A 24,164-nucleotide genomic window follows, 5' to 3' on the forward strand; every position below is an offset into this window, starting at 1 on the left:
TTTTATGGACCGGGTGCATGCCTCAAGCCACCTTGAGACATGAGGTCAGTCAGTCTTTTTTTATTGCTTAGTTGGGTGCTCCCAGTCCACCTGGTGTTAAGTGGTTACTACAGCCCATAAGACATCTACAACGTACATGCGCCACCCACCTTGAGATATAAGTTCTAAGATCTCAGTATAGTTACAACGGCTACCACAGTCTCAAATGTGTTAAACTCTGTAGTATTGGCTCGCTGGTTTTTAATTAAGTAGCTTTATATATTCTGACATAATTATTAAGTTTTACTAACTAACATGTATAAGTACTGGCGAATAAATGAAATGTATTTATATATTATTTTTTATTTATCCTACTGTTATTTCGGCCAAATAAGTAGATGTGAGATCGATGGTACGGGTCTGAGTCAAGTGATTATCGATAGGAAGGTGTACTTGGTATTTGATGAGTAAAATACGTTCGAGAGCTTGTCTTCTATACGTATTTAAATAGAAAAAAATTGTATCTGCCGACGGGATTCGAACATCAACACAATCGGATCGCTCGATACGAGTATACCGGGTGGTGCCTTATCCTTTAGGCCACGGTTTTCTGAATAAAAATGGAATTTTAGAGATTAAGGCTGGCTAGCACATTGCTGCTTTTAAAACTCTATCATTTAATAACTAAGTAATTTACTAATTATATAGCACTTAATAACTAATTGAGATGCATCATCTGTCATCTAGTATCTAATGGTATTAAAATAATAGATTTCTTAAAACTAGAAACGTGTTGATAATATGGTAATGATAATCGTCCATTCACCTATGCTATGCTATGACCAAAGCCTTCCCTGAAGTGCCACTGTACCAAGTTCCATGAAGATCGTTTGAATGGTTTAGTTATTTATAGATAAACGTATAGATAATATATAATAATATGGGAAAGGTAAACAATATTTATTAGAATTCGTTGAATTTAAGTTGCATTTTAATTTTAAGGTTCAACATTACTATTATGTTGGGAAATTAATGAGTTATAAGATTACATAGGTTAGCGTCGAACCATTATATTGTTGACTTTTCGCATCGTATCTGCGAAAATGTATGCTTTATCTATATATAGCATTATAAAAGTGATATTACTGATAACATATTCAGCAGCTGACGGGCGGGGTCAATAATCTTGGGTGACGTCACTTAGCCACTTCGCTTTACAATGCGGGTAATTAAATACGAACTTTTAAAACGGTAGGTATTTTGCTCAGCTTTTCAAATAAACATTGCATTTTTTACGTAGTGTATGTTTTATGTAGCGTCAGGTATAATAAATCCTAAAAATTACTGAATCGCGCTAACAAAATTTTCCCTATAACCTTGCATGAATATAAAATCTACGATTTTTGGTTACCCTGTAATGTAGTAATGTATTTTTTTTTTATAACTTTTTCACAACCATATTTTTAATCTACCAAAAAAAGCTATAATTATCAAACTAAAGAATATTTTGTTATTAATTGGATTAAAAAATATTATTACTTGGAGAAGCATTGCTGACGTCCATATAGGCAACGGTAACTACTCACCATTGGGTGAGTGCTGATCTGCCTACAAGGGCAATTAAAAAAAAACTAGCAAATATTCAATGAAGTTACTCACGGGCGAATCCTCTCGGTTACTAGTTTCAGTGTATGTGGAATTAGCGTTGTTGTCTGGGCACAGCTCACCGTCCAGCGGACTAGACCTCTCCTCGTGTCCGGGTTCTGAAAGAAAAAAAAACTACATTTATAACTATACATATACATGTTTATATCACGTGATGGACAACTTTGGGCTATTGAAAACAACGTTAGCTCTTAAAAAATAAACGATTACTAATAAATTTAAAACGAATCTCTGCTGCCAGGAAACAATTGGGAATTTTAGTGAGTAACATCATGATATACATGACAACACAATTTGTATAGGTTTGGTTTTATATTTGATTCGTTGAGTGTTTATACGAACTATATTGAAAAATAATAATAATCATATATGTATAAAGATGTCTTGTTTTTTATTTTTCCTAAAGATCGTTAGGTACTCAACCAGAAACAATTGAATGTTGAAAAAGGTACTTATGAATTCACTATTCATAATTAGTGTTTATGATTATTTTAACTTGTTTACTTGTTTAAGAGTCAAACAGCTGACGGCTCACCCGGTGGTAAGCGGATCCCAGAGGCCATGGACATCAGGGAATGTCGTTTGCCTTAAAACGTGAGGCCGAAAACTTTTTTTACATGCCGTGTGAGTTTATAACACATCCTTCCAGTGAATGTCGGTCGGCGATCCTGTTAAGTTAGTATATACTAAGGGAACGCTGCTATCCATTCTCCCGGAAATAGCTTAATCGCCTTTACTGACACCCCGAGAAGAGATGAGATGATGCTATGATAGACGACCGCACAGCCAATCTATACTAATATTATAAAGAGGAAAGATTTGTTTGTTTGTTTGTTTCGAATAGGCTCCGAAACTACTGGACCGATTTGAAAAATTATTTTTCCATTAGAAGCCGACATTGTCCCTGATGAACATAGGCTATTTTTTTTTCTTTTTTTTTATTTTTTTTTTTGGTTTCATGTGTGTTTTAATGTTTCCGAAGCGAAGCGAGGGCGGGTCGCTAGTATATTATATAACTAGTGGTCCACCAGTAGTCTAAATCGCACTATATTTAATTGTAATTATAAGTTTGAACATTATTATGGAATTAAAGACTATTTTATTATCTTACTTCCTTATTATCACAGATTTCGCCAAGACTACAGTATAGACAGATAATATTAAAGACAAACAATATTAATCTATGGTCAATTTGACCACAGACTAAACAATAACAAAAGTTTGACAATAAACGAAGAGTATATGAAATATGCGTGTGTCTGGGTGTGTTAATACATGGTAGTGTGAATCATGTTTCTTTTATTGATTTAATGTCTTTTTAGGCATAATTAAAAAATATTAGCATTCTGCACTCTCTCTCTATATTCTCTATAAGTGTGGAAAATTACATACTTCTCCATCAAATATAAATCATACAAAGTTTTTGCTTCACGTATTATTGTATAGATAGACGGAAATAACTGAATTAGTTTTTTTTTCTCCAACATTTGAATTTAGAATTGAAACAAATCTCACCGTGATTCAATCGGGATTGTTTCTCGTCGTCAGTACAGGAGTCGGGCTCGTTGGATTTCTCTTCGCAGCTACCACCGACGCCGTCCTCTTCGGCTTCTAGTTTTTCTGTATCTACAAACATGCTTATTTGATTTGTAAATCCCAGAGTCGAGCGATTTTATATAAACATCAGTTTTATTATTACACAATATATCGTCTTTTCGCATTAAAAGTTAATTCGCATTAATTGAGTTAAAATGCGGAATCATTTGGTATCACCAGTATTTTTCTCATAAATACTGTCAAAAGAGCGTAGTTTAGTTTTTTTTTTAGTTTACCTATATTTTGACTACTATTAACAAAATGAATACATAATTTTATCTTACTTTAAAAGACAAATAATGTAACTGGTAAAAAATAAAAAATAAATGTTGCAAAGATGATTAGTATTAAAAATATCACATTTTAGACCTTTAAAACACTCTCCTGTAAAATTAGTAAGTTATGAGATTATACAGTTTTAATGCGAGAAGACGATATAGCATATACAATTCTCTCGTGACTGAAAATGATGACAGAATACAATAAATCAAATATTTATTAATATAAATTACAGTGATCTGCTTACCTTTATTTTCAGAGTTATAGGCATTGTTCTTCTTGAGTATCAATTCGAATTCTTTAGCGGACTTGCCGTCGGCCGAGACTATTTTTATACCGACCTGTAATCACAGAGGTTTTTATTATTTTTATTGCTTAAATGTGTACGGTCGAGCGTACGGTCTATCTGGTGTTAAGTGGTTACCGGAGCCAGTAGACATCTACAACTTAAATGCCGCCACCCACCTTGAGATATAAGTTCTGAGGTCTCAGTATAGTTACAACAGCTGCCCCACCCTTCAAACCGAAACGCTTACTGCTTCACGGCAGAAATAGGCGGGGTTATGGTACCAACCCGTGCGGACTCACAAGAGGTCCTACCACCAGTAAGAAGTTTGTTAAGTTGTTAGATTTAGCTTTGTTGAACTGAAAACGTCTTTTATTTAGTGTTTAAGAATATTAAATACTTTACCTTTGTTATCAAAGTTTTGTAACTCATTAAACATATTTAAAAGTTAATTACCTAAAGATAGGCACCTACCTAACAACTAAATAGTGCCAACCCTATAGAAAAACTCTATTGTCCCCATACATAACCTGATTCACCCCAAAGCCAAGGTGAATCGGGTCAAGCTAATTTTTTCAGTTTTTGTGTATATTTTGTAATGAACTATGTATAATAACGCATCGTATATAAAAACTTTGAGCCTCCGGAACCATTTTAATCTCAATTTTGTTGTTTTTTTTTATTGCTTAGATGGCTGACGAGCTTCACAGTCCACCTGGTGTTCAGTGGTTACTGGAGCCCATAGACATCTACAACGTAAATGCGCCACCTACCTTGAGACATAAGTTCTAAGGTCTCAGGTATAGTTACAACGGCTATCCCACCCTTCAAACCGAAACGCATTACTGCTTCACGGCAGAAATAAGCAGGGTGGTGGTACCTACCCGTGCGGACTCACAAATGGTCCTACCACCACTAAAATTTATACCCTAAGAAAAATCATTGAAAATTTGTGTTGGATTTGGAAAGCATCCCGATTCCCCCTAATCTACGGTACCCCGCAACAGAACAGTGTAATAAGGCCACTATGAGCCAGTATACCTTATTCAGTAGTTGTTGCGGCAGCAGCATCTTGACGTAATCAGGAAGGGCCCGGACGGCTTCCTCGAGGGTGGCGCTGCGTTTCGGCTCCTGTAGCTTGTTGCTGTCCGTACTCAGCACCAACATCTTCGTCTCGCCGTTTTGTACTGAATACTAGTGGAAATATATTTTAAGGGATAAAACAATACGTCATCATCATCATTCTCCTGCCCTTCTACCTGTCACCTGGGGTCGGCGCAACATGTTTTCTCCTTTCATACTTCTCTATCTTATCGTCGTTGTCAAATCAAAATCTGCTATGTGTACTTTTTGAGATTTTTACTTTTTGACCTTTTCGTATAGTTCATAGCCCTATCTACCGTATAAAAAAGAGCTTTAATATTCATCTATAGCTTTCATTTGATATAGTTCTTAAAAGTTCACTTTCATATATAAAATTTTATACGAAAATGTTTTTTACTTGTTGTGTGTGTTGTGAGTGAGTGTTGAGATGACGGCTGATAGAAGAGAATGCAAGAGAAAAAATCGCTGTGCCGACCCCACTTAATGGGATAAGGTGGAGAAAAAGAAGAAGAGTTTATGGATAAGTTTAATGTACTCACAGCGAGAGGCAGTTGGCTCCTCACGGCCTTCTCTCTTTCTTCGGCGGCCGTGATGGCGAGCCGCGCCGCGCACATCTTACGCTCGCATCTCGCTGCCAGCTTCTGTAACCACACACCAGATTTAATAGCAGTGCATTTCTTTCTATATTTAGCAGTTTTTTGTTTTTGTTTTCAAACACTACATAAAATGAAATCGCGACAGATTTCAATGATAGGTTTGGTTGATGTCAATCCAGTGTTTCCCGGCCTTTTTTGTGCCATGCCCAATGTAACATTTCTAAAATTTTTATGCCCCCAATACATAACAACCGAATATTAAAAAATTGACTTGTTCACTTAAGAAACATAAATGATAGGGTTTAGGAAAAAATCACTATGAAATTGTTATAAGAACACAGTAACTAATACAGTCAAAACCGCTTACTGCGACATCGTTTAGAACAACATGCCGGTTATAATAACCTAGAACAAAGGTCCCGGCTGAATGCCATATGACCGCCTTATTAAAAATATTGCTTTCTACGACATTGGTAATAACGACATACCTCATAAAACGACCACATTTAATTAATATTTCGGAGAATTAGATCTGTTAGAGCGACCGGCTAAGCTGTATTGTAAACAATTTGAATAGGTATCCACATTTGTATTCAATGGCTTTTAAAATCAAGAAAGAAAACAATAGGATTTAGTTTAGTGTAGGTTCTTTTCTAATTCTTAGAAACAAAACACGTGCATGCGGTAGTCAAAGCCCGCTTCTTCATATCTCTTCAGTTAGTTTGTTACTTATCTATACACAAGACGCACCAAAACTTTGTGGAGTTATTCGTGAAACTTTCAAAATGTCGCAAAGAAAAATAAAACAAATTAATATTGAAGAAAAATCGCGTATCATGTAAATATATTTTTCCAATAATTCCCTATCGATTTGTTTATACTTGCACGATACACATTAAGCATCACCGGTTGTTACGACTATCGGTTTTTACGACTGAATATGAGCCGTCCCTTCGATGTCGTTATAACAGATTTTGACTGTATTTCAAAACATATAATAAAAAACTGAAATTCAAATTCAAAATAATTTTAATACAGATTTTTTATATTAATTGAGTGCGATTATCCCCCTTTATTATCAAATTGTCACCTTAGGGGGCCTGGGCCCCAAGTTGGGAAACACTGTTGTAGACGCGAGATAATCAAACTATGAAAATATTTAAAATTTGGTCGTTGCAAATGAAGGACACAGACTGCGGGAAGAAACGATAAGAAGCGGCAGTTCTGCGTTAAAGGAAGGATGCACAATACCTTTATGTAGTCCTTACTGCAGACTCGTACCACTTCGCGATGAGAAACACCAACGATTTCACTTATTTACGTATTTAACATAACAAAGACACGAAGCGCGCGCGCGGTTGTTCAGCCATATTTTTTCGTCTCGATGTCACCACACGATCTCGCTCGCACGCGTCCGTAGGTAAAGTGCCGGAGTGGGATGGGACAGGATTTGCAAAACCAAATTAAAATGTTGCTATTTTTCGAAACCTAAAACTAACTAAGTTTTAAACCAGCGCAACCATTCCCCCGGGCTTGAAGGGACGCCTTCAAAGTATTATCTAACTAAAACGTGTATTATCTAACTAAAAAACTAAAAAGTGTATTATCTAACAAAGAATAACAATAAATCCAAATAAGTACGTTACGTTTATCTACTATTACGCTATGTTCCTACAAGAATTAAAAATCTATACTATATCTATATACAACTAACCTAAATAATATGAAAAATCTAAATGAGCTACTGATTGGGTAGTGGGCAGAGTCGCACCACGGGACGCAAATACGATCCGATCGCTGTCTTAACCCGTGCAATGCGTGTAACTCCCGTAGAGTCCGGAAACACTTCTTCCACGACACCCAAAGGCCAGTGTAGAGGAGGCGAATTATCGTTAATCAGAATCACCACCGAGCCGACGACGACTGGATCGACCGGCGTGTTCCATTTGCGGCGTGATTGCAACGTATGAAGGTATTCCCGTCTCCAGCGCTTCCAAAACGATTGAACTAATTTGTCTAGCAAATCGTGTCTAGCAAGAGTAGTTAAATTTTCATCGATTTCTTCCGCAGGCAAGCATTTCAAAGGCGTGAGATTCAAAAAATGCGCAGGAGTTAAGGCAAGCGGTTCTGAAGGATCACTAGAGAGTGTTCTACATAAAGGTCGTGTATTCATTACCGATTCGATCTGAGTGAGAACAGTACATAGCTCTTCAAATGAAAGAATTGTATCACCTAGAACGCGATATAGATGAGACTTTAAGCTTTTGATATTAGCCTCCCAATTTCCGCCAAAATGGCTAGCTGTCGGTACATTTAGGGACCAATCAATGCGATTTTCAGCTAAGACGTGACCAAACTCTGTATTATGATACTTTGAACAAAGAAATTCATGAAGTTCTGAAAGCTTGCGTTTAGCACCTATATAATTCGTTCCATTGTCCGAATAAATTCTACCCACCGGGCCTCGTCTAGATAGGAACCGCTTGAAGGCTCCCATGAAACTAGCTGTGCTTAAATCACCAGCCAGTTCTATATGTACTGCGCGCGTAGTCATGCAAACAAATAAACAGACGTAAGCTTTGGTAGAACGAATACCTCGCCCACGTGTTATGGTAACCTTGAAAGGGCCAGCATAATCTGTACCCGTGTGAATGAAGGGTTTAGCGGATTGAACGACACGACAAGAACGATGATCCGCCATTTCAGGGAATGTTGGCTTAGGACGAAGTCGAAAGCAAGGCATGCATTTGTGTATCCTATTCCTAATTAAATTACGAGCAGAAAGTATCCAATATCTCTGACGTAAGAGCGCCATCAGCAGGTCAGGACCGGCGTGACAATTTAATTTATGATGATATTCGACAAGTAAATTCAAGATCGGATCTTTTGTCGGAAGCAAAATGGGATATTTCTCGTCGTAGCTCAAGTCAGAGTTTCTTAAACGTCCCCCTACTCTAATTACTCCATCTTTAAGAAATGGTTTTAAGTGTCGAAATGCAGGGCTACAAACTTGACCTTCCTCGAGCTTCGCGATCTCAGCGCGAAAATAAAACCGTTGAAGTTCACGAAGAATTAATAACTCAGCGAACTCATAATCCGATGCTGACATGCGATATCTGTGAGGTAACAATTTTACAAATCGACAAACGAAAACTACACTGCGCAATAGTTTAGACCAAGATGAGATACGATCTCCTAGTGATAATATAGGAGATTTTTCATTTAAAGTAGCGGCGAGAAAAGTCTGTTTCTTTTCTTCCGGCGCCTCAGGCTCTACGGAAGGATTAAAAGGAACAGCAGGCCACTGCGCGACATCCAATTGTGCCCAAGGGGGGCCACTACAAACTTGTAATTGTTGTTGAAGAGAAAAACGATATAGAATGCGTTGAAAACGCCTGTCAGATTCTCTGACTCCAATACTCCGAAACATCTGACGAATGTCAGCGGAAAGGGCAACCGGAAACAAACGAAAATTAATAATAATATTAAATAAATTTCCTTGGAAATTTTGTCCACGATATAACAGATCATTGAGCGAAACATTAGTAGTAGTCTTACAACTACCATCGAGTACGACTCTTAATTTGGTTGTGACCTTATCTTGTCTGATTACACCATGATGCGGAATAAAATAAGAAATATCTGAACTGTCACAATCTACAGCTGAGAGATAGTTCTTCTCTAAATATTCGAGAATGATGTTGTCGTACGCTAATTTTAGTTGCGGAGAAGCTTGCATCTTTCTTTCTAAGCAGTAAAATCGATTTTCACTCGCTTGACGCGAATTACCGAGAGTGTTAACATCACCTTTAAAGGGCAAAGCCACCACGTATCGTCCGTCACTATCTCGTGTGGTAGTACTGGTATAAAACTCCTCAGACATTTTGTCCTCGGGGCTGAGTACAGACGGCACGTCTACCTCCTCTAATTCCCAAAACTTCCGAATTGTGGAGTCTAACGGGTCTCGGGTACAGCAATATGAAACGCTCTCGTTGCTAGCTACACGAACGGGAGCGTCACCAACAATAACATAACCGAGGATAGTCTCTAACGCGATCGGCGAAGCATGCGAAGGCCGTCCTTGAACCTTGTTCGATAAGAGCAGATGCGGGAAAATCGAAGCTCCAATCAACAGTTGGATCGGGCCTGGGTTAAAGTAAGTATCGTCTGCCAATGCTATGTCTTCGAAATTCGATAAAAGAGAGGCATCAACTGTGGTAGTCGGTAAACGTTCAGTAATTTTATCTACTACTAACGACTCCATAGTATAATTTACGTTACGATCGAAACGAGAATAAAATTTTATTTCTACAGAACCTTGAATTGTTTTGCTAGAACCTCCTATTCCCTTTACTACGGAACAAGCAGGTCTATTATTTATGTTCAAACCCAATCGTCGACAACAATCACGAGTGACAAAATTGCTTTGAGACGCGCCATCCAACAACGCGCGTACATAATGCTCCCTACCACGTGAATCAATAATAACTACACGTGCGGTCGCAATTAGTACCGTAGTAGGACTGCGTAAGATGCGGTTATAACCTTTCGATAAAGTGCACAGCGTTACGTCATCCGTGCTGACGCGAGCTGGAGCAATGCCCATATCATTTAAGCCTACCGAAGAAGGCATGGAGGGCCGTGCGACAGACGATGCTCGTGTACCTGGTGACTGCGTGCGTCTAGCATTCGAATGCGCTTTACTCGCGACGGGTTCATTTCCGAAACATAATAAAGTGTGATGCTTAGAATTACATTTTTTACATAAAGAGGACGACCTACACGCGGAAACACGATGACCGCTACTTAAACAATTTATACATAAATTGTTCGATTTGACGAATTGAAACCGCGCATTCGGTTTATAACTATTAAAAACCCTACATTTATAAATGTGATCATGTTTGTCACGACACAGACTACATACCGTTGACTCAGAACTAGATGTATAAGCCTGTGTAGATGATAACTTAGAGTCAAACTGCCTTTTGTTGGCAGCCTTGGGAACCGATGACGTGCGCTCTAATACTTTTATGTGATCACGAACAAAAGACACTAGATCTACAAATAATGGTATTTCGCATCCCCTTTTATTTAGGCGCTGATAGGATTCAAACGCACGGGCAGTGTCTGTGTCTAATTTTTTAAGCGCAACATGCAAAAATGTAAAATCCGATAGGTCATTGACCTTCAAGGTTTTTAAAGCGGCTACCGACGATGCGAACTTGTCCAAAAATAATTCTAAATTACTAGGCTTTGCAGAAGAGATAGGTTTGAATTCAAATAATTGATCTAAATACGCAGTAGCAGATAGACGTTTATCTTCGTATTTGCTATTTAATAAATCAAAAATTAACGAATAGTTTTCGGCGCTTGGAGTAATTCCCGCGCATATGGAACGAGCCCTGCCGGTTAATTTGCCTATCAAATAATAAAGTTTCTCAGAGTCCGTTAACGATGTATTATTATGTACGACATTCCGAAAGCTAGAGATAAACAAAGGCCAGTTTTTTATATCGCCATTGAATTCGGGAATTTCTATTGGGGGTAGTTTTGGAATCCTATGTTGACCAGCCAGCGTAACGTGATCCCCCGTTTGCGATTGTAACCTTTTGGCAGCTCGTTTCACGCAGCCTAAGAGATCTTCAAACGCCGTAAGAGGTTGATAATTAACTAAATAATCGGGATTAGCCTTTAACTCCAACAAGATTATTTTATCGAGCACACCTTCAAAATCTTCACGCAATGAATCTACTGTTTCAAAGTCGCACAAAAAAGCGTCAGCGTTGAATGACTTTGAATCCATATCTCTAACTTGGCTAGAAATGCTTTGCATGCGGGAGAATATCCTATCTCTTTTGGCATATAACATCTTTAAATTAGTATCTGAAGGTGCCATTTTAAGATAAACGTAAAATAAATATTTCAAGTAAACAAACTAACGATATTCGAAGCGGCGGGAAAGGTAAACACCTACCTACGAGTACAAATTTATGCGAATAGTACAAATGTTAATTTGTAAATAAGTGAATTGTAAGAAATAATGTGAACGAAAACGATATTTAAGACGAAAGCAGGAAAAGCAGAAAAAGATATTTTTTCGAAGTACCTACTTGGTACGCGGTTCTAATTATATTAGGAAAATTAGGTAAACCTAGGCAATGGTTGGCACTGTTTTAATACGAATCCGGCTCGTTTGGACCAAAAAATGTAGACGCGAGATAATCAAACTATGAAAATATTTAAAATTTGGTCGTTGCAAATGAAGGACACAGACTGCGGGAAGAAACGATAAGAAGCGGCAGTTCTGCGTTAAAGGAAGGATGCACAATACCTTTATGTAGTCCTTACTGCAGACTCGTACCACTTCGCGATGAGAAACACCAACGATTTCACTTATTTACGTATTTAACATAACAAAGACACGAAGCGCGCGCGCGGTTGTTCAGCCATATTTTTTCGTCTCGATGTCACCACACGATCTCGCTCGCACGCGTCCGTAGGTAAAGTGCCGGAGTGGGATGGGACAGGATTTGCAAAACCAAATTAAAATGTTGCTATTTTTCGAAACCTAAAACTAACTAAGTTTTAAACCAGCGCAACCAACTGTGTTAAGCACTGGCAGGTACGAGTACTCTGTCTATATCTACCGCAAAATGGTCTCACGTTTTGAAGAGCGAGACAGTCGTCATATAGTACAGCTGAGACTTTTGCCTCACATGATATGGGTGGCGGTTGTCTGCGGTGGTGCACCGATAAACAAGCAGTGATCTGATAGGAGAGTGTTCTTAGAAACTGTTTGAGATGATTCCATCATCTCGTTTCAACCATCGCACCGCCCGCCCCGGAGTAGAATTCATCCATATTACCTGGAGCCACTGCGTTCATCCACAGTGAGTTTCCAGAGATCTTTTTTGCCACGTACCATTCACGGTGTTTCCCGAGCGCTGTGACATGTCCTTCTTCAAACGAGGCTTGTGGAGAGTACTTAACGATAGGGAGCGGCTTGGCTCTGGCATTACTGAAGTCCATGGGCGACGGTAACCACTCACCATCAGGTGGTGCTCGTCTGCCTACAACGGCAATAAATAAATAGTGACCTGCAGCTCGGCGAGCGCGTTGTTGGCGGCAAGTCGCAGCGAACAGTTGTGGTGGTGCAGGGCGGCCGCCTCCCGACTGCGTCGCTCCAGCGACTCCTCCAGCGCGAGCCGCTGCTCGTGCGCCGCTCGAAGACTTTCCTGCGCCACTTTCTGTAACACGAAACAATATTTCTCGAGCTTAAGGCGTAACGTCTGATAACAGGAAGGTGGCTAGTCACACAATGCCATATAACCTAGAACTAGTATTCCCTGAATATGGCAACCAAAAACAACAAAGTGAAAATCGTTGACTGATTCGGTGGTGCAGTAACTAACACCCCTGGCTGCTGGGCCGAGGGTGGTGGGTTCGATTGCCGCATCGGGAAAACGTTTTTGGCATTAACAGCATTCTTTGTCCCGAGTCTAATTAATATCCGTTTTTTTTTTTTTTTTATTGCTAGATGGGTGGACGAGCTCACAGCCCACTTGGTGTCATGTAATTACCGGGGCCCATACACATCTACAATGTAAATGCGCCACCCACCTTGAGACATGAGTTCTAAGGTCTCAGTATAGTTACAACGGCTGCCCCGACCTTCAAACCGAAACGCATTACTGCTTCACGGCAGAAACAGGCAGGGTGGTGGTACCTACCCGTGCGGACTCACAAGAGGTCCTATTATTGATAGTTGTTGATACCTGATAGTTCCTCTTGTCGTTGAGTAGCTGCGTGAGATGTTGCTCGTCCGGTTGCTTCCCGACAGACAGCATGGACTCGAGAGTGTGCACCCGCATTAGAAGTCGTTGTTCGCCCACAAACAACTCCCACGAGGCCTGCGCTTCTGCTCTCGTGCGCTCCACACACTCGCGTAACGTGCGCAAACGATTCTCCAGGGACGCCTCGCGTTGTATCGCCTCCTGGAAGCAGTACAGGCAAATGTTTATGTTAGCAACTATAAATCGTATTTTACATACACACACATGCACACACATATACGGCGTATATTATAGTATAAGTAAAATTACATTGACACATATACTGGAATATCTATCTAGGAATATAATATTGTTTTTCTCCTACCTACGCCGAAAGTTCTGTTTTCCTCCCGCTGTACAGGGAAGAAAGTCTAACTTTTCCTCCTGCTGTACAGGGAAGAAACTGTAACTTTTCCTCCCTGGGTACTGACAAGTGCGCATGCGCGTTAGTGTCTACGTCTGCTCTCACGCACCTAAAGTTCTCCGCCATTGCTGTGCTCGGGTAATTTGCAATATTGTGTTTAGTGTAAAAGTGAAATAAACAAAAGGCAATAAAATGTAATAGTGAAGTATTAATTCATTTTACACGCGGGAGGAAATGTCCTATTTTTCTCCATTGGTGCACAATGTACTATTCTAGCTTCTAGATTGAATTGCATGTCACAAATATTATACACCTATGCATCTAGATTCGTGGACCACTGAGTTATCGCATAGTTAATAAGTATTTTTTAGAAATAGGGTATACTTATTCTAATTTTAGTAAAAATCGGGATCGGATCACCTAATCTCACCTCAGGTTGTCTACAGAAGAGTGTACTACTTCATTTAAGATAACTATCAAGTTCAAACTATTAAGACAAATATCAAGATAACGGATGCTTTGCGTTACGTAAATAAATAATCAATTTAAATACCTTAATTTTTCATATTATTTATTCGTTTCCAATGTTTATCACAAGTATTTATGTGTTAAAACAATGTTTTGATTGTAACAGAGCATCGTACTTTCGAATTATAATAGGTAGAACACATTTAAGTTCAATGACTCGGAAACATTTGTTCCTTCGAACATTACGATATTGTTTATTCGTCATATATCTCGCATTATTTTGATAATATGAACAATGCACAAGTAAACAAACGTGACTTCAAACTACTATCTTCAACTGCAGTAAATGTCACTGATGCTTGTTTATATCATTGATATTTTTAGTTTTGTAAGTCAAGCTTACTATCTACCTAGCGAATAGAACGAAACTTATCACAGGATACATAGAAATATCCAAATATTAACTTGGTTACCATTCATTATCGGATGAAAGGAATCTTCGAGTTATGTATAGAGTTTTCAGTGTATCGTGTGCCTATTGCAAGTTTATCAACTTCTCGACGCGTAAAAGTTAACTCGTAACGTTTACGCGATCGAAAAGTAAAAAAACTCGCACTAATCACACTGAACATACTGTCCAATTGGCGAGACATCGAATTCGAGTGCACTAAAAGGCGGAATAGATAAGCCTAAGATATTCGTTTGCTCCAAATACATTAGCCAATGGTCTACACGTGACCATGGCGCTTCCGCCGCAATGAAAACAGCACTTATGATAACTCAAGATATGTCTATTATAAATATAACGGGGCAGTGATGAACAGTGACGATAGGTAGAAATATTACCCTAACATCCTCCAATAACCTCTTTGTTTAGGTAGTACTTACTATCCACATATCTTTTATTTATCTATATTTCTGGCATAGATTATATAGGATATTTAAATCGAACTACAGTTTTAGTACGAACGAATATTTTGCGGCTTTTTTTTTGTTTATTAACGAAGATGGAGAAAAGAGATAAGAGAGAAGCCGAGGATCGTGCTCAGTAGCGAGCAATTGGAGAAGCCTATGTCCAGCAGTGGACTGTTATAGGCTGATGATGATGATGATGATGAAGGAAGATATTAAACAGAACATGAGTCTTTATTTTCGACTTCTTTAAAGAATGTGATTGACGAATATTATCTCAGCGACCGCCTAAAGAAAGAGTGTCATCACGGGATCACACAGCCAAGTCGGATTGTATGTTTATTAAGGCATGATTATTGTATGGTACAACTCTCCATGTTAGGTATCGCAACAGGAAGTCCGGATTCAGCTCAGCGATGCCGTCAGATCAACCCAAATACGGATCACTATTCACAATCCACTTAAAAGGGATTCCTTGAAATCTTATCCGTGGAGAGCAAAAGTAAGAGGTTATGTGATTATACCTTATATTCTCGTAAAAATATTACAATCCACAATTTATTTATTATCATAATCATAATCGGTTGCTCTTGGCAGAGCAGTCGTGGTCATGTGGAATTCTTGCTTGACAGATGTTTTCCATAATTTGCGAACTGAAGTCTGGCGCACACACTCGTTAAGTGGGGTTTCAGTAAGTTCTTTCACCTAATCAGTCCAGCGCATGGGGATTCGTCCACGAGATCTCTTACCATTGACCCTACCCTGAACAACAAGTTTCTCGATAGACCCTGCTGGCCGTCGTGATACGTGTCCACATTTATTATAATAATGTTAATTTAAATTCTAAATTTAACGAAAAGGATATTGAAGTTTTTTCGGTTTTCGCGAATCGAAGACATAATTAAGACTAGTTTTAAAGTTTAATCACGCGTTGTGTTTTACAATGTCATTATATCGAAGGATGAATGGCTATCTGGTTTAAGCGTCTTTGTAATTAAAGGTCCATTTTATCTGGTATTATCATCACCAGTTCAATGTTATTAATTGAATTTCAATTTAGTCAATTCCATTCAAATAGCTGAAGAAGTTTTTTTGTTATGACATTTGAAACTCTGATATTTTTTCCAAATTTTACACTTTAAATGGCTCTCCTATAACGCAAAGATGTCGCTTAACCCAAACAGCCCTTCGATATTATTTTCGATGTTAGGAATACTGCTCGATTTCCGTGGTGGTCGTCTGTGATCATCAAACCATAAAAGTGGTTGTAATTTTTTTTATTGCTTAGAAGTGTGGAAGAGCTCACAGCCCACCTGGTGTTAAGTGGTTACTGGAGCCCATAGACATCCACAACGTAAATGCGCCACCCATCTTGAGATATAAGTTCTAAGGTCTCAGCATAGTCACAACGGCTGCCCCGCCCTTCAAACCGAAACGCATTACGGCTTCACGGCAGAAATAGGCAGGGTGGTGGTACCTACCCGTGCGGACTCACAAGAGGTCCTACCACCAGAATACGCAGACTTTTAAACAGTCAAGTTTCAACATTATAATATGTAAAACACAAAACGAACCTGCACGAAATTGTTAAGTTGGTACAACTCCTTGAGGTGCAGCGGCGTGATCATGGTGGGATTGTACGAAAGCTTCGCCTCCTCGTCGTCCGGATGAAAAAGCTTTAGATGAGCGATGACCGGTGGAAACGTATTCTGCAAACGAATGGCAAATAAAACATTAAATCTTATCATAGCTGATAGGTTTTCGATTTTCTCCTCGGTCTGGAAACTTCCGTAACGTCCGATAGCTTCATGGTACTTCATTTGTCTAAAAATAGTCATCTGTAAGTTATGGATCCGCTCAAACACGTTTCGTCTGCAACGACCGTCTGTTTTAATTGATTTCTCTCGGACTCAATATGAAATAACAAAATGAAGCTTCTTATGGTATGGTGGGCGACGTCTTGGCTGTGCTCCTGGTATTGCTGACGTCTGCTCACCACTAGGTGGGCCGAATGCTGAAAGCCTATAAGGCTAATAAAAAAAAGGAATGCCGATATTAAACATTGTGAAATTAACGGTTTATTACGATTTTTTGTTTTAACTGCAAGTGCATGATTAGCGATAATTACATTTAAATACCTATAGTAATCAAGTTCGAAAGTCAGGTTTTTTATTTATTTATTGCTTAGATGGCTGAATGAACTCACAGCTGGTGTTAAGTGGTTACTGGAACCCATAGACATCTACAACGTAAATGCGCGATCCACCTTGAGATCTAAGTTTTAAGGTCTCAGTATAGTTACAACGGCAGCCCCACCCTTCAAACCGAAAGGCATTACTGCTTCACGGCAGAAATAGACAGGGCGGTGGTATCTACCCGTGCGGACTCAAGAGGTTCTACCACCAGTATAACCACCAGTAAACTCCAGGATAACGCGTCTGGTCTGCTTATATCGAGCGATGTGACTACACTGGTATACGAAACCGGCAGGCAAGTACCAATTGTTCCAATGAAATACGTACTTAAGCCATGTTCATAAATGACTATCAACACGAAAGAACAGTACCAACAGTCGCAACAAATTAGTTTGCATAATTACTTACAGACATTGAAAAGTCTCATTCACGTTTTGTTTTCTATGGGCCTAACCTAACTACTTAGCACAAGGTGGGCCGTGAGCTAGCTCACCCGTCCAACTAATAATAATAATAATATTAAAATACACAAAACTCTTATTCTATTATTAAGATGTCAAAAAATAAAAGTCCTATAACAACTCTTATGTAATCTTATTCACTCTATTTTAATTAATGAGCAGAATTTTAATAAAAAGTGTGTTCGTTGCCTTTAAAAGCCACATGAGGTGTTGAAATCAATATTAATACCAACCTTATATTTAATACCTATATTAATTTTATACTATCAATATCAATACCTCATTAAGAAATATTATCTTAACATCATCTGCTAGTGTTTTTCTGTAAATAAATTAGATATGACCTAATCTAGTATATACGCTCAGCTATATAACAATATATGTACTAAAAAGTTTTATAATTGAGAGTTACAAAGAGGAAAAAAAATACTTTAGGCACCAAGATAGATACACTTGTGCTTGCGTTAAATAAAAAACATGTTTTTAAATAATTCGTATAAAGTGTGCGTCTTCAACTATGATAATATAATACATGTACTCATATTCTCATATTTCTTCACTGCAAATTCGCTTAAAAAGGGTTATTAAATTTGGATGTAAACATCACATCGATGCGTCCAATGAACACTACTCTAAGTCAAAATTTTGAAATTTTCGTTTTTCACGCAAATCGCTTCACTATTTTAAAAGTATTACAAATCATTATTGATGGGTTTCGAAGCAAGAGTAAATCAGCTAGTTACACAAGAAAAAACCATAAATATATCTGGAATAATAAATACCAACTTTTTTTCGTTTAAACGCTCCTCCTGTAAACCTACGAATTTGGAGTTAGCGTAGTGTTCATTGGAGGCATCGGTCATATATTTTTTTTTTCTATGTAGTGGTTAAATCGAAAAAATTTAATTACCTTTTCAGAGTTGCTAATGTTCTCGACGACCGGTATTCCGAACTGGACGACGTCACCGGAGAACACCTCGTTCGGTTCGTGTTCGTTGCAGCGGTTGTTATTGATGAAAGTGCCATTACTGCTCTTGTTGTCCTAAAAACAGACGCGCGGATGTCGGAGCGATGCGAACCAATGTTTTTGTTTTTTTTTTTATTATGGCAACATTTCATTTCAACGTGACTTGTTTTTATAAATACAATAAAAAAAAAAATTAAAAAAAAAAGTGCCCTTGTAGGTAGTCGAGCATACGGCCCACCTGATGATCAGTGGTGACCGTCGCCCGTGGACTTCAGCAATGCCAGGGGCAGAGCCAAGCTTCTGCCTCCCGCCTATGCCTATAAATATGCCTATACCTATAAATAATGTCATATTGAATTTTAAAGTGCATCGATTTAATCATTTACATTTAATTAAATGAATAGATATCCTTGGAAATTTCGAGTTTTATTCTTGGATGAGCTTTTAATGCGATTTTTGACAAAGAGATATGATTTTTTTTAAGGCTTCGCCGATTGAATACCTGAGACCATAGACATCAGCAACGTAAATACTGTCATTCACCTTGAGACCTAAGTTATAAATCTCGGTTCTATAGCACAACAGTTGCCTTATCCTTCAAATCGGAACGCATTACTCCTTCGCGGCAGAAAGAGGTAGAGTAGTGCGGTCTCAGAAGACGCCCTTCCACGAATAAAAATATATTAGAATTGACTTATATCTGACTTCGAACTCATGTCTCCTTTTTTTTTTATTGCCTTTGTAGGCAGACGAGCGTACGGCCCACCTGATGGTAAGTGGTTACCGTCGCCCATGGACTTCAGCAATGCCAGGAGCAGAGCCAAGCCGCTGCCTACTGCTTAATACTCTCCACAAGCCTCGTTTGAAGAAGGACATGTCATAGCGCTCGGGAAACACCGTGGAGGGGAGCTCATTCCATAGCCGGATGGTACGTGGCAAAAAAGACCTCTGGAAACGCACTGTGGATGACCGCAGTGGCTCCAGGTAGTATGGATGAACTCTGCTCCGATGGCGGGCGATGCTCTCCTTTCACGTTATGGAATCTCTGAATTTCCTTAAACGCCTAACTACCGTGTGGACTCGCGGCCGTGAACTCGCTTGAACATTTACAAATCAACGTTCATAAAATGTGCTAATGTTTTATATATAGACGTATTTTCATTATACACTGCGCTAAATACAAGTCGCAAATGTGTTTTATAATAATAATGTTTAAAACCAATTAATTCATTTTGTAATACGAATTGTCGGACCTGTTGTATATTATCACTATTATACGCTCACGAAAAACTAAGCAACGAGTATTTTATCACATAATATATATAATTATATTTTTGTAGACAGACTGAAAGAAGTCTGAAAGAAGACTGAAAGAAGTTAGAAGTCGTCGTGGCCTAAGAGATAAGACGTCCGGTGCATTCGTGTTGAGCGATGCACCTGTGTTCGAATCCCAGGCGGGTATCAATTTTTCTAATGAATTACGTACTCAACAAATGTTAACGATTGACTTCCACGGTGAAGGAATAACATCGTGTAATAAAAGTGAAACCCGCAAAATTATAATTTGCGTAAGCACTGGTGGTAGGACTTCTTGTGAGTTCGTACGGACAGGTACCACCGCCCTGCCTATTTCTGCCGTGAAGCAGTAATGCGTTTCGATTTGAAGAGTGGGGTAGCCGTTGTAACTATACTGAGATCTTAGAACTTATATCTCAAAGTGGGTGGCGCATTTACGTTGTAGATGTCTATGGGCTCCAGTAACCACTTAACATCAGGTGGGCTGTGAGCTCGTCCACCCATCCAAGCAATAAAAAAAAAGACTGAAAAAATCCCATCTGATCGTGAGTGATCACTGTCTGATCATGGACATCAGCAATGCCGAGCCGCTGCCTAAATTTGATATTTGATTATTTCAATATTGTAATATAATTCGCATTCAAAATTTTTTCATCGAATATTAAGGTCAATTTTACGAATTTGCTTGACCATGTCTTGTACAAAACTTCGACCGGTTGTGCAAATAATGCATATAAATTAGAATTTTATTCACAATCAAATCTTAAGAAAATGTCTTGTTTTTTTTTTTTTGCATATCATAATTAATTTTGTAACATTGAACAAGCGAATTGACTAAGCTTACACTGTATTCGATTTCTAAATTATATTTTAATCTCAAAAAGTCAAACATCGTTTTAGATCATAATATGTATTAACACGTTCAAAAATTGACCTTTCGAAAATTGAGGTAATCATCACTTAAAGCCAGGAAGCATTTTATACATATCATCTCCTTTTGTAACTGTTAGCCTTCCGCTAGAATCATGCTAATTATATGCATGTTACTATAACTTTACGAAATAAAAGGCCTCTTAGCGTACCGTGAATAATTCAACAATTAGACAATTTTATCGCACAACCAACCGGTCTTGCCATAATATTTTAAACGTCATAATTGACACATTTTACCAACAAAGGCAATGACATAGCAGACACCAGATGGTCAGTGCTGGCCATCGGTTAAAGCGGCAGTTGTATACCTATATCGTATTTTGAAACATAATACGTAACTAAAGTTTTCTTGACTTCCCCACAAACAAAACTTGATACAAGGCACAGTACAAAGACAAAGTAAATATATGTCTATGATTATGTAAGCAACTGCTTGCTTAGATTAAGATAAGGGTTTCTAAAAGCAAATTCCAAAAGGTAATAACTATGATGAAATATAAACCTTACGATCCCACAATTGAGTGAGGTTTAACGTTTTAAAGACAATAAAATAAGGAATTAATGAAAACATCAACTAACCATACATTATTGAAATGACATGATTAGAATAATTATTGGCCGTGGGCGGAATCAGTGAGAGTAGTCCGTTACAGAACTATAGCACGTATAAGTGGTACAAGGCCCACTCATAATTTCAAATGTAGAATGAATTGATGACTTCAATGTCGTAACGTGCATAACTTTTATGCTATCATAACTGTAACAGTTTTCACAACGTTCGCACAGTCGTGATGTCAAAAGCGAAAATCCTATTGAATTTTTATTGAACTAAACGCGTGATTGAGCTGACGGATAGGAATTATAGCATGATTCTGGCCCTGGATTCTGTCCTTTAAGCCGTGCAAACAGAGAACAGTACCAATATTTAAAAAAAAAACAATTGGTACACATTGCACTACTAAGTTAAAGATGTTGTTTACATTCTTACCATATTCCGTATGTATAATAAAAATAAACAATTAAAGAACAACATGTCCAACACTTCTAGAGAATTTAATGTCAAATATGAAATTGTAGTTCGTTTTTTTAGGCTTCATTATGTTATGTTATTATCACGATCATCAACTTACCACAAGGTAAAAGTGTCCCTTTTCGTAGTACAGTGTGGCATGCTGCCTCGACAGAACCCGACATTCGAATATGGCGTTAGTAGGACTCGCCGCTGCACGGTAGACATTACGTCCAATCTGCAGAATATTCATAAAACAATTAATATAAATAAAATAATTATAAGACAGATTTGTACAATACAAACAGTCGAAACTCTAATTTCCATAGATAATACACATAAACTAAGTTATAGATAAGCAAATCAAGCACTCGACAAAAATGTTTACGGGTGTCGGCCTCTAGATGGCCGATTAGTTTCTCATTGCTTCTATAGATGGCAGTAACATATTACCTATCCTATACTTTATTCATAATGAAGGATTATGTAAATTTTCAGAAACCACTAATTGATAAAATTTAATCAGCTTTATAACAAATAATGACTTGCATGATGTATTTTTTTTCTGTGTTTAGTTTACACAATAATTAAATGTCTTAACTTTAACAATATTTATAAGTTTAGGGGCATCCGCTAAAAGATGTCGATAGTTTCCATACAAAAAAACTATTTGTCTTAAAGTATCGCAGTTTCCGTCTAATCAAACAAATTTATTATCATAGTGATAATTCCTTTAGAGGCCCGAATCTCAGAAACATTACTATTATACTATAGTATGTATATATTTACTATTAAACTAGTAAACGTTATGTAACTAATTAGATGAGTGGCGTCTGGTTTATAGTTATAAATTAGCTTCGTAATCAATTCATATTTGCGTTCATGACTCAGATATTAAAACTATTTACTTTAGCGATGCATGTGATGTTATTACACGTTATTATCATACGAGCACATTAAATTATAACGCTGTGGAACAATGAAGTTTAAATATTTTGTACAATTATAACTTCAAATCAGAAATAGATTCGAAAGAACACTAAATCAGTTGAAAAAGAAAAAAAAACAATTGAATACATTTATGGTACTTATGTTCATAGCTTTCCATTTGTACAATCATTTGAATGTTATAGCACCTTCCTGTATGAGATAAGGAGATACAACAACTTCCTTACTGACGCTGTTGGTTGTACAGATGCGATGTCAGAAATAGTATAATTTGATTTAATTGCCACTGCGCAATTGCCATCTCAAGCACCCGGGGTCACGATGACTCAAGATTCAACGAGTAATTCATATCTTCTTTATAAATACGATCAGATACAACAAAGAAAACTGCAGAAGGTCTTTGATAGTTTATAAGACATTTGAAAGAACTTACATGAATCGAATGCAATGCAATAATGCCAATTAAAAATGGTTCAGTATAATTTTTGTATTCTCAATATCTTTAGTGACAAACGATGCCAAATGACTACTACATTTACACTTCGATCTATGTATATGACATTGTGTCGAAAAGGAATCCAAGTTTATACGACATAAGCAAAACAAACAATCCGTGACATCAACCAGGTGAGATAAGGAACTCGTCACAAAGACTATTATTCCTTTACGTCAATTATAATGATCACAAACTATTATGACCTATTATGTGCACAGTTGATAAGTAGACAAATAAACATTATACAAAAATATTCTAATGAAGCATAGAAGAATACGCTCATATGTTTTATTAGAATTTGAGGCATCTGAACAAGTTGGATTTTACGTCAACAGTAGCAGGCAGACAGAACGTCGAGTAGCATACAAAGTAAATTATGGATAAATGCAATGGACGCGACGACAATGGAAATACTAAACAGTTTTTATTCAACGATACCTTTTGAAATTTACTCAAGAGCGTTGTCGCATTCTTAGGATCGTTTTAAAAAAGATCGGGACTGATTACAATGGTATGCGCGTTTGTTAAAGAAGAATAGGAAACAATGCGGACGTTTCGAATTTACCAAACACTTGTTCAATGATCTTTTTTTTTCTATAAATAACAATGTATTAAAACTTTTAATTTAAAAGATAGTAGGATCTACACTAATGTCGAAATTCATCACTTAACATGTAATTTAATTATATCTTTTAACGTACGTAGAATGAAGACTTGGTTGACTTGTTTTTTTTTTCAACTGCCCATAGCCGCTCACTGCGGCATTTACGTCCCC

General features: G+C 37.7%; 1 protein-coding gene across 1 annotated transcript in view; it reads right to left on the reverse strand.

Moving 5' to 3' along the window:
* The window catches only part of Slmap (Sarcolemma associated protein), a 33,904-nt gene that overhangs the window by 5,451 nt on the left and 4,289 nt on the right, over positions 1-24,164 (reverse strand). The window contains exons 2-11 of the mRNA XM_028185474.2: positions 22,067-22,183; positions 18,651-18,782; positions 16,659-16,793; positions 13,284-13,502; positions 12,606-12,755; positions 5,449-5,550; positions 4,847-4,999; positions 3,767-3,860; positions 3,160-3,270; positions 1,639-1,742 (exon numbers count right to left, since the gene is read on the reverse strand). Of these exons, the coding sequence (XP_028041275.2) occupies positions 1,639-1,742; positions 3,160-3,270; positions 3,767-3,860; positions 4,847-4,999; positions 5,449-5,550; positions 12,606-12,755; positions 13,284-13,502; positions 16,659-16,793; positions 18,651-18,782; positions 22,067-22,183 (1,317 nt within the window). The remainder of the gene's footprint in view (positions 1-1,638; positions 1,743-3,159; positions 3,271-3,766; positions 3,861-4,846; positions 5,000-5,448; positions 5,551-12,605; positions 12,756-13,283; positions 13,503-16,658; positions 16,794-18,650; positions 18,783-22,066; positions 22,184-24,164) is intronic.

Source organism: Bombyx mandarina, chromosome 08 (assembly GCF_030267445.1).
Source record: "Bombyx mandarina strain Sakado chromosome 08, ASM3026744v2".
Taxonomy (NCBI): domain Eukaryota; kingdom Metazoa; phylum Arthropoda; class Insecta; order Lepidoptera; family Bombycidae; genus Bombyx; species Bombyx mandarina.